Source organism: Buceros rhinoceros, unplaced genomic scaffold (genome assembly GCF_000710305.1).
Source record: "Buceros rhinoceros silvestris isolate BGI_N320 unplaced genomic scaffold, ASM71030v1 scaffold14841, whole genome shotgun sequence".
Taxonomy (NCBI): domain Eukaryota; kingdom Metazoa; phylum Chordata; class Aves; order Bucerotiformes; family Bucerotidae; genus Buceros; species Buceros rhinoceros.
This window is the reverse complement of record NW_010393186.1, coordinates 9,020-20,877: the sequence shown is the minus strand read 5'-3', so window position 1 is coordinate 20,877 and position 11,858 is coordinate 9,020. Positions and strand designations below refer to the sequence as shown.

At 41.4% G+C, this 11,858-nt stretch overlaps 1 protein-coding gene across 1 annotated transcript in view; it reads right to left on the bottom strand.

The window, feature by feature from the left end:
- The window catches only part of LOC104501035 (transcription factor SOX-5), a gene marked incomplete at its 5' end in the record, with an annotated part of 11,514 nt that extends 328 nt beyond the window's left edge, over positions 1 to 11,186 (bottom strand). The window contains 4 exons of the mRNA XM_010144769.1: positions 5 to 70; positions 3,433 to 3,649; positions 9,975 to 10,148; positions 11,078 to 11,186. Of these exons, the coding sequence (XP_010143071.1) occupies positions 5 to 70; positions 3,433 to 3,649; positions 9,975 to 10,148; positions 11,078 to 11,186 (566 nt within the window). The remainder of the gene's footprint in view (positions 1 to 4; positions 71 to 3,432; positions 3,650 to 9,974; positions 10,149 to 11,077) is intronic.
- Between the last annotated feature and the right edge of the window lie 672 nt (positions 11,187 to 11,858).

Here is an 11,858-nt window from a genome sequence, read left to right as displayed (position 1 = left end):
CTTTCCTGCCATGGCAATGGCTCCTGGGTAAACTACGCCCGCGGTGGCAATGGGAATCTGTGCTTGTTGCCTGTCGTGGAGAAAAATTAGAAGGACATTTGAATATCGGAAGAAGAAAAGGGAGGGCAAGTACAACAGCACTTTGCAAGACCACAGCATATGCTCTTGGGCGTGCAGAGGAAGGTCCTAGATGGCCCATGCCAGACAACCCTTATATCAATACCTCAGACTCACCAAAGGATGCTCTCGAAATGAACATCAAGCCCAAACCAACTTCACTGATAAGAAAACCCGATCTCTGTAAACACCTCTATCTGTATCTGAACTACACAGCTTCAGCCTGCCTGTTTGTGATGCAAACTTTTTTACTGCGTAAACTGGGTGTCCCATGAGCTGCCAGCCAAAAATAAACACCCTTTCAATTGTGGTCCAACTTAAAAAATAAGTATTTTGAAAATCTTCCATTTAAATAATCCGAGCTGCTGCCAGGACTAGACATAAAAATAACACTCTGCCAACAGAGGACATGTGGTGAGAGCTAGGTGGTTTGCACAGCCACAGAGAAGTGCTGTAGGAAAGTACCAGTGTGCAAGGAAAAAGCAAGTCACGTCTCTCCAAAGAGACAATGTTTACTCCGTGTTCATTCAGAGATCTGCCATTATTAGGGAGAGGAACAGTGGGCTTTCTATGGCCAACACGGGTCTGTAGGATGATCACCAAGGGCTTCCCACTGGAAGGTGATAGTTTTCACAGCGAGCGGCACTCATGAAAAGCAGATCCTTGGAAGGAAGGCGGATAAATATGGGAAAAAGCAGACTTAAAACAGAAGCACGCATTATTTAAAAATAAATAAAAAGCAAGCAAGCAACATGGGCATTTGCGAAAATCCTCTACAGGATGCCTTTATGCAGTGTCTAAGCCTTGGAAACCTGTCTGCAGTAATGAAAGAATCATTTCAGGCCATAGAAATTCCCTTTGCATCACGAACACTAGCTGTGTTATACCCCCATTTGTTTCCCTGAGAAGCTTCAGGGTCCCAACAAGCCTAGAGGTTTAAAATTCATGCTCCTTTTGTCTCCTTGCTGCATGAAGTAATTCCATTGCAGTAATACTCTTCAGAACATGCTGCACATTGTAATGTCATCAGCGGTGTGTCCATCTGCACTGAAAAGCCTTGCCACAGGAGACAGGACAGAGTCTCTTGAGATGAACATTCTTAATTAAGAATGAAACCCTCCCCTGTTCTCCTGCCCGCCTCTGCCCTGGCTGTACTGTAAGCCTTGCACAGTACAGTGATCCTGAAAGACTTTCCTCTGCCAAACAGCTTTACATGTATTTGGAATTGCTTGCTGCATTTTCAGATACTTCCTGCCTGCCATTCGAGCGAGGCCTCCCTCCTCACGGTCCTTATTTCCATGTTTCTGAAACAAGCAGAAGTTGTCTCAGCTGAAGATACAGCCCTTAAAGTAGGGAGCGGATCTAATTTGCATTTTATTCTTAGTTCAATAGGAAGGCTTTTGTTTTCTGGAGTCAGCATTTCTGTAACAAGATTCAGCACACTTAAATTGCTTTTAATATTTAACAATAGGAACACTTTGCACTTAAATGGTGCTTTTCAGAGTGCTTTTCAAATATTAAATAATTTAAGAATAGTGTTTTTCCACTTCTATAGGATGTCCACCGCAAAGGATCTCAAAGCAGTCCTCAGATACTAATGTATCGGGGCTCTCAGCAGTCCCGTGCGCGCTACACTACCACTGAAGATGAGGACACTAAGACAGGGAAGCATTTAGTCCAAGAGTTGCAAAAAGTGCTCGGTCCTTCCCCTTGCTCCCATTGCAATGCTTTCAGACAGGCTTTCAGCACGTCGCAGCAGCTGGCACAGCCACAGCTCTTGTAAACCCAATCCCTTATTTTGGTGCCCAGGCAAGAGCTGGACTGGCGTTTAGAGGTATAGTCCTAAATAACCTGTTCCAGGTGAGGCAGCAGACAGGGAACTAAAACCAGCAACGCAACTGTAGTGCTGTGACCGCCAGCATCAAGTGCTGACCCCACTGCAGTCATCAGCTGCTTTGTCAGTAGCTTCTATAAAGATTTCACCCCAGGTTCCGTGCTTTAACACCCTGGTGCAAATTATCTCCAGAAATGTCTTGATTTCAATGTCAGCCTTGTTTGAAAAGCTAAATAATATGCAGAATGTTACAAGGTTATTTTTTTTCCCCTGATGAAGCACGCATGTTAACCAGATAAGCAGTGTTTTGGGGGCTCTGTTGCCACCTATTCTTTTTCCAGAAGGCCCCCCTCCTCTTTTTTTAATCTCTTGATGCCAAACGTTGGCTGACTTCCCTGTGTTTGTTTCAGTGCTTACCATTGGGATCACTGGACCTGCCAGCACCACAGGGTTAAGCAGCTCAAATTTCTCTGCTGAGCGGCTTATTATAACAATGCACACTGTAGCTGTTTAAAACACAGTTTGATGACACTTAGCAGTTGCTGGACAGATATTCCCTCCTTTATTGCTGCTTCTAGCCATTAACTAGAGAGATGTGCAACTCAGTTAATATTAAAATGCTTCCAAATTCTGTTGAAACAGAACGCAAATTTCATTATTTCTAAGGGTTGTTCTTGTTGTTGGGTTTGCTTTATTTTAAGACCAGTGTGTAGCTTTTCATTTTCTGGAGTGGATACAGAAATATTGCAGAGTATTTGATTACTTTCAATTCTTTTGATCTGCTGTAACCAAAACCAAGGTGTCTTTGCAGAAGGAAAATGCATGCTAGTTTTCTAGGCAGATTTTAATCTCCTCATATTAAGCTGCTCTATTAGTTGTTTATCAAATGAGTCTGCCTGAAATTTATACTCAACACAAAGCATTTAGCTTACGGTACTGCAAGGCACACCCTAGTAGGACAATTACATCACAATGAACAATGCAGACACTCCATGCCTGATATGAATTAACTGAGCCAAGTCTGTATTCCAGCTCAACTTCAGTACGTCCAACAGTCCTTCTGCAGACCACTTGCCATGGATCACTTTGAATGCAAACTTGTATTTCTGGCTTTTGGATCAACAGGCACTACCATATATTCATTCAGATATAATCTCTGAGGCCTCATAATAAAGCAATATTTATAAGGCTTTATTAAAAGATTTATGTTTCATTGGAAAATCTTTTTGTTTTGCACAATCAGAGTGGAACTGAGACAATTAGTTGAGGCTGTAAGATGAGGATATAGCAGAGCCAACAAGTGAGTCCTTAACTGCCTAACTTCCTCCTGGAACACATTGTTCTAAAGTATAAGCTTCATATTCTGCTAGCAATACGGACTGTTCTTGCCAATAAAATACAACATTTGCCACACTGAAGTAAGAATTCTCCCTGAGAAGTTTTTCTCCTGAAACGAGCAGTAGTTTTTAAAGGTCCCATACCCAACATTAAAATACTGCCTCATCTCCTGGCGTCTGTTGCGCATGATAGCCTTGTACTCGCCAATGCGTAATTTTTTGCCATCCACAAGGCAGGTACGCTTCGGCCTTGGCTTGTATTTGTAGTCTGGGTATTTCTCCAGGTGCTGTTTGCTGAGTCGGGCCTGCTCCTCATAGTATGGCTGCTTCTCTAGGTTTGTCATAGCTTTCCAGCGAGATCCTGTCCAGAAAAAAAAAAAAAGAAATGAGATTCTGTTCATCCACAAACACTGAAAGGCAGAGAAACAAGTAGTCACCCAGAACAAGATACCTACGGCCATACTGCTTTGGGCTGGCAATCTGTCAGAGCTTCTAGACAGGGGTCAGGTCTTGTTTGTTTCTGACTGGTAAACCTCTTGGGTATGGCCAAGAGGCAGAGAGAGATGATATTGGAAGTTTTGAGTCAGTATTTTATTGGAACTTACTACATTATAATGTCTTTCAGGTGGAAAGCAAAACTGACGTGAATAATAAGCAATCTCTGACACTTCATTTCAGAAAACAAGGCACGGTATTTTAGTGGAATGGCCAAAGATCCGCACAGATACTCAAAGTTTGCTCTGCTACACCCCCCCACCCCCTCCCTCTTTCCTTTGGCCATGGGCCTGTTTCTAACCTCCTGCTCTCGAGAAGGCACTGCTCCCACGTACTGAAATCTAGTTGCTGTCCTCCACCACGGCTGGATCAAGGCATACACTCTGGATATGCATGTGTCCTCACCTTAGTCTTTCATGACAAATACTGTATCTTTCTAGCTTCCAGGTTTGTAAGAAGCAGAATACGAACTGATCATAAATGCTATGCTGCTGGGTACAGGAGTATGCAAAGACCATGAAGCAATGCATCCGAAGGCTACGATCTATCCAGTAGGTTTCAGTGGGGTTTTGACTCCAAGACCAAGTCCTGGTGAACACTGCTGGCTCCAACATGAAGAATTCAGTATGCGTCATGAAGGGAAGAGCACTGGGATACTGGCACATCTCTCCAATGGAGCCACATTATGGCTCCTTTGCTGGCAGCCTTGTTTCTGACACTCTGCTTATGTTAGTGTGGATATTTGAGCTAGGGAAATAATGAAGACTTTATAATTGTTTTCAAATACCTCTTGAAATTTATGAACTATTATTTCTTAAAGAATGCAGCATGGGAGCAGCAAGTAAAATTTCTTGAATCAGTTATCCTATATTATTTTTCCATGAACTGTAGAAGTGCTTCAGGGTAAGATACATTTCAAATAACAGCAATGGTCCAAGCTGTGAAACATGTGGCCTAGAAGGAAAACTTTATTGGAAAATAGTCAATTTTCCCATCTGAGAAAAAAAATTTGAGTAGTTTCTCAATTTAATGGCTTCATAATGTCATATGTCATACTTGACTCCTCTTGTTCTTCACTTTTTATGGTTACTCATACTGTACTTAGCTCATGCTATTTACTCAGGCTGGCCTTAGCTCATTGTGCCCCTAAGACTAGCAATACAGACAGCGCAGCCATCCCTTCCCAGGAAAGAAAAGAGTTTGGTCCCCTCAAGAGAGGACCCTTGTGATTACCGACACCATTTTCTCCACTGCTCTTTAAATCTTTATTCCGAGCTGCAGTTTGGTTCTGGAGTAAAGGGCTAACAGGCTGGTACAGCCTGACCTCGCACCTCGAGACAACTGATTCGTAAATAACGACGCCTTTGCTCTGAAGAGGAGCAATGGACATCCTTTTCTTAGCAAACATCACTTTGGAGTCAAACCCATCATTTTTCATGATGTTTACAATGTGCAACATGCAGAGATCCTCCAGCTAGTTCTGGAATGGGACACAGTTTAATTACATTGTTATTAGCTTTGATGCAGCACCATATTAGCATGACTAGATGGTTTCTAGGATTTGCACTAAAACTCCTTCAAGTGTCATACAGAGGTAGCGTCTGTGTGTGGGAATCTGAGGCAGCGCTCTGTGTTACACAGGGCAGCAAAGCTCCGCAACCAGAATCCTGGTCAGCAGCTTCGACTCCTGCAGAAAAATTATTCCAAGCTTTTTCTGGCAAAAAGAGTGGCTAGAAAAAGTGACACCAACTTTCCACACATAGTGCCTCCCAGATTTTGGGCTAAATGACAGAATGATAAACATGTGGACGCTGCCAAAACACTTAACGCCTACATAAGATGGAAACATAGATAGGACCCATGTTGAACAACGTTAAAAAATTAGGGTAAAGTGTACGAGCCCTATTGGAAGGTACCCAGATGTAGGTCTACTTTCAAATTCTGCCTTGTAGACACTGGCGTTTTAGTGTATGAAGAAAACTCATAAAAGTTAGTCTAAGGCTAGAGATCTCTAATCACAGACCTGCTCTAGTCCCAGTGGCTTAGAAAAAGCCCCGTCCTCAATTTCTGCTGATGAATCAGTTTTTATTTATGAATAATAAAGTTGAAAACCTCAGTCTTTAAACAAACCTCGACATTTGCTTTATGTGCTGTGAGGGGACCTGCAATGTAGGAACTCGAGATATATTTTGAGATAGATGGACAGACAGAAGGGTAGAAATTAAAATCGGCTGCAAATAGAAATTAAAATTGTCACAAGATTGCCATGAAAATGCCCCCAGCACAATTCCTCTTTTGCTGTGCTTGCTCATTTGCTGCAAACCTACCGTCAGATCCGGGCAGGCCGATTCCTAATGTGAAAAGATCTGTAAATAGTGGGTGAAGTCAGGCAAACGCCTAAGTCTTTGCAGGATCAGGGCCATAAAAACAGAAACCCGATGCATAATATTTGTACATACAGTTACACAAACAATATTTATACCTAAATGTCACTCGTCATGTTTTTCCTTCTTAGGCTGCAAACTCAGTACAACAAAAATCCTGGCAGTCTCACCTCTCTTCCTAGCAAGTTTTTAATAGCTGCCTTCTGCAGTGATACCTCCTCTTACTGTGACTTTACCATTTTTACAAAATACACCCAATACGATTTCGTAGTATGTTTTGAAATACAAAAAATTAGAAACCACTGCTGTAGAAATAGATTTTGAAAAGGGCACATTTTCTGATGACAAACCCTTGGTTTTTTACATATTATAATTTTCACTTATTTTCTTAGTAATATACAAAATCCAGCCAGCTCTCTTGATTGGTCTTAATCTGAAATTTTGCAAGTTCCAAGAATATATAACTCTTTGACCTTTGAATCTGCGCCTGCAGGCAAGCAAAACTATGAATGAGTATTGTCAATCATTGTATTAAAACTGGTTAAAATTACCTTGTGTTTGGAGAAAACATATCTGAAATAGCTTTATCTGCCATTGTTTTACGTGTCTATAAACACAAGCAGGCAGGCACGGGTACCTATGCACAGCACTAAGCTCAAGCCCAAACAAGCTGTGATTGAAGAACCTTGAAAAATCTGCCTTTTTAAGGGAAGATTTACACTCTTGGGTGAGCTTTCTGCTCACCATCTGTGTTAGAATGCTTTGAGTGGGTCAAGAACGCACGGCTTTCCTCCTCGACTATGAAAACAAGAACCCATTCCCCTCCCTGGATGCAGACATAACGACAATCGGGAGTCTCGTACAATTCTCCCTGATCTGGTGGCCAAAGTGTAGAAAATAAATAAGAAAATTACAAGGCTTTGCAGCACCAAATGTGGCCCCTGCCCCCAAACCGAGCAGTTAGAGCTGTGCCCACACAGAACGATGGCTGTAAAGGACAGCTATTTGAGTCCAGGGCAGAAAAAAGACGCCCCCACGAGTGCCCCCGCACGCGTGCTCAGGCACACACACACACACGCACTAGGTGGGGTTAGGAGCTCTTCTTACTGCTGATCTTAAGCCAAGTTTGTCTGACAGGAATTTTCAGCTGTTTGTAACACTGCCTAACTTGTAAGCCATTAGACTGACATTTTTCAATCTGAGTATCTGAATCAGGCTGATTTTACATTTAAAAAATACCCTCACATACAGAAACACCTGTATAACGTACAGGTATCCGTATACGTTTGTATCCACACTCTCAGACATCCACGAGAGAATTTCTGAAGGTAGTATCTAACTTAATTTTTTCCTAATTCTTTATGTAGATTTCCCAGCGAAATTAATTAAAATATTTACAAAATTATCTAAACAATGCATTATTAAATTGATAGGGTCCATCAGACCCATTTTAGCACTTTTTTAACATTTACTAAAAAAATCATTATCGGCAAGTTTAAGTTGCAATGAACAGATGGATGACAAACGTATGCACAGATGAATTTAGTGACAAATCCATGTATCTAATTTTTATGCTCAAAACATAATACCACAGTGTCAAACATAATCCCTAGAGAATTCTAGTGCTGGGAAGGGCACCTCCTCTCATTTTACTATAAAAATGACCCTCAGTCGGTGACATCTCCATCTAAGCTACTCCCCGTGACACCAAACTCTCTGACCTCAATGTGTAGCAGTGCTGATAAAAAAAAAGGGAAGGAAAAATTGTGGCTTTCTAATAAGGAGACCCTGAAACCTGGCTGAACTTCAAGCTCCTAGTTGCTCACCCTATGCCAGTTAACAGAGAGCTCCCTGCTGACTTCAAAAGATCGGCCTTCTGCAACAGAGGGAAGACCTCTGTTATGTTTTCTGTCAAGAAAGAAGACGTCAGGACATCCCTCTCCATTGCATAGGTGGACTAAAAAAATTAAATGTGATGCTGGAAAGAAATAGAAACATCATCTCTTCCTGCCTCAGACCTTGCCTTCCCCATATCTGGCAGCAAAACAGAAAGAGTTTGGAGTTAGCTATACTGTCTGTCACTTCAACAGGATCTGTAATGAATTTGCACATTTTACTCCAACTACTGTATATCTAATCAGAAAAAGATGTCCCCATATCTCCCTGATCTAGCGCCAAGTAGTAAAAGGTGATTCCTTATGTTAACAATTTCAGCGGAATGGCTTATTAAAACCAGATTTTAGGGTATTATAAAATGCTTAGAAGCCCTTTAAAATGTCAACCAGGATCCCCAGAGACTGCGTAAAATGTCAGCCCAGCTCAAGCGCCTGTTTTAAGCAGAATGAATTAGCAGCGAGCTGTCGGAGGTTGTTATCCAAAACAATCAGTTAAGAGGGAAAACATCAAGCTCTCTTTGTTCTTTCTATATGAAAAGGGCCGTTCAGAATGATCTTGTAGATTTCTGAAGCTGATTATTTACAAACAGGTTTAACCAGGTCTACTCTCAATTTAGAAACAGACCAAAACTATTACTGTCCTGTCCTCAGCCTAATCACATCATACACCTCTGACCAGTATAATCCCTTTTAACCAGTATAAGGTTATTTTACCATCAACATAACCAATTTAGCCTTCTAATCCTGTCCCCATAACTAATCTAATCTCGAACCACCCTTTTAATCACGGGTTAATATTGTCACATCTGCCATCCACAGCCAATTCATTCCGCATCTAGGGTCAATTTATTTCATTTCCCCTTGCCCCCTGCTAACTTTTTCATAATACCACTCTAATCAAGCTAAACTTCAAACCTCTGACCAGTCTAAACCCAGCATAATTATCAGCCCTGCAGCTGGTTAATGCTACCATTATAATTGTGCTACATCTCTCGAGTTGTCTGCAAAACAAACAAGACCTGCATCCCAGGTAAACATGTTCCCTGCTTAAGCTTTTACCCACTGGCCTGAGGGATGCTTAGGTCCTATAAAACAGTCTTTATCAGTAAAAATGCAACATCTCCAGTTTGGTCACTGATTTTTTTCTGCAGAACAGTACATCATTGGCCTCAGAGATTCTCATTATTCACCCTTTGTATCACTCAGTGTGTCATCGAGGTGAGGCCCTGGGAATTTAAGCAAGCAGCGAAAAGTTGGAAGACTATGGCAAGAAATTCAGTAGATTATGTTCATGCCAAATATTGCTTGGGGTTTGAAGAGTAGAGGATACAGAAATTAGTTCTGATGCTTCTTTTTTGGATTTTAGGATTCTTTTCAGAATATTTAGAATAAAAGCAGCTTGTGATAGACATATTCAAGGTAACAGAAACATAACAAAAATCCTTTAAAACTGTCAGTGTATAAAATAAAAGGATGCATTTTAGGATCTTTTCCCTATGGTCATTGATTTGAACCAAAAGTGCTACGGCACACATCAAGTACTGTGGTGAGGTACCCCATGGAATCTAGTCAGGTGAAATATGTGGGCAAATAAACGATAACCGTTGTTTTGTGCCTGTTCAACAGCCTAATGACATCAACTGGGTTTGCCTATTCAGTTCATGTCTTCGCACCAAAGCCACCAACCCAATCTCAGTAATTACAAAGACACAAGAACGTTTCAGGTTACAGTTAATCTCTGACGCTGGGCAGCATGGTGGAAGCTCGTATTGCTGTGGTCCTTCATGCAGTCCTTAAGAAGCAAAACAGATGGTTAAGAGACACTAATTCTGTTGGGTCAGGTGATCAGCTCTATTCAGTCAAAAGTTTTTGAGTTTTTCCTACTGAAAGAACAGTGCTCTATTATTCTTACCTAGTATCTTGCTGATATTGGAGTTGTGCATGTCAGGGAAGGCTTGAAGAATCTTCCTCCGTTCGTCTTTAGCCCACACCATGAATGCATTCATTGGGCGCTTGATATGGGGCTCATTGCTACCACGCCCTCTGGATTCCCGATAAATTCTAGACTCTGAAACTCCTGCACTTCCTAAAAAGAAAGAGAAAAACATTCCCAGCTTGTGTTTCATTACGCAGCTTCCTCTGCCATCAGTAACCTCCGTCAGATGCTGCATATTCAATGAGTCAGTGTTCACAACAGGTTAGTGGCACATCTTCTTTTTACTTGAAGTAGTAGGAAATGCCATGGATTGTATATTGTCTAGTTTTCAGTTATTCTATCGACTCAGTATCATGTAGTATAGACTTGATGAACAGTTTCAGTTGTTTTTTTCAACAAAAAGCATTAAACGGCTTTTCTAAACCATCTTTTACTACTTAATAACATAAACCTAACACTTCCCAACGTAGATTTTCTTTTCACTTTCTTTCTTTCTTGCTTACAGAATGCTGGTCACATTATGTTACCTATCTTCTACCTTTTTTGTGATGGGAAGCTGGTGATATATGGTAACGGCAGGCATTTCTTTTTAAGCAATTCTCTAACTAGCAAATGAACTTTTATGTCTGTTTTTGTGCTTACCTCTCCCTAACAACATATGCATAGCATATTTAACATAGCAGTTAAAGAAAGAAGCATTATGCTTGCTTCATCAAACCAAGAAATTTCCTACAGATGCAGTGTGCAACACCTATGGATGACTGGGTCTATAATTCATGGACTCACTGTGTGATCTCATTTATTTATCACACATCTATTCGTCTCCTTTATTCCCTTTTACCATCAGACATACATTCTTGGTCCAGTCTTGAGAACCGCAGTGTATAGAAGAGAAGGCTAAAAATCATGTCCAGACTTAAAACACCACGCTATGAATCATTTTTCCTGCCTTGTTTCATAGCCACTAATTGCTAACCGCTCCAACTCCTCACAGGCCTCCAACGTACTTGGATTCTCCTCCACAACCCGCTGACATGTACACACAAAACTGGAAACGAGGACAAGCCATTTGTACTGACCGTCAGAATCTCCACTCATGTTGAAATCCATCATCGCGTGGCTAAACTTCCCGTCTTCGCTCTGTTTTACTGCCAGTTGCTGAGTCAGGGTCTCCAGTGTTGTTTTGTCCTACGTGGGCAAGATGACGGTATTTGGATCAGGGAAATAATTAAACATTGTAACGGCAAAGTTCATAGGTAATTTAGCAGGTTGATAAGGGATCTGGATAAGAATTCGTTCACAACAGTTTACCGAGCCAGGTATTTAAGAATACACAATAACATTTCTTCTGATATGGTTCCAGACTCTACCAAGACCTTTTTAAAACATGCTGATCAGCTAGTGATGAGCAAAATTCATAGCGTTGAAAAGATTGGTTTGGTTAGGCATGATAAAATTGGCTGCACATCTGAAGAATGTTTCAACTCTCTAAGTCCCTGGGACTGCAAAGCTGGACTGGAAGTTTAGATGATACGCACTCTTTTGCAATATATTTATTGTTTTACTCTATTTCCAGCCTGCAATCAAAGTGCAGAGACACGAGTGACTTTGCCCTTTTTCATTTTTAAAAGGCAATATTTTAGGAAGCAGCCCATAAAGAAAAAAAAAACCAACCCCAACCCTGTAGTTCAAACTTGTTCAGGCCTTGAGAAGGGGTCAGCCTGAATTAGGCATGATACCGGGCAGCAGTTTGTGCTCTTGTCCAGCCTGTTTTGCCCAACCCTACTAACACCCCGTCCGTCATTCATCCAGTCAGAACTATCTGTGAACCCTGGATTGCAACAGGCTAGTGCGTGCTGC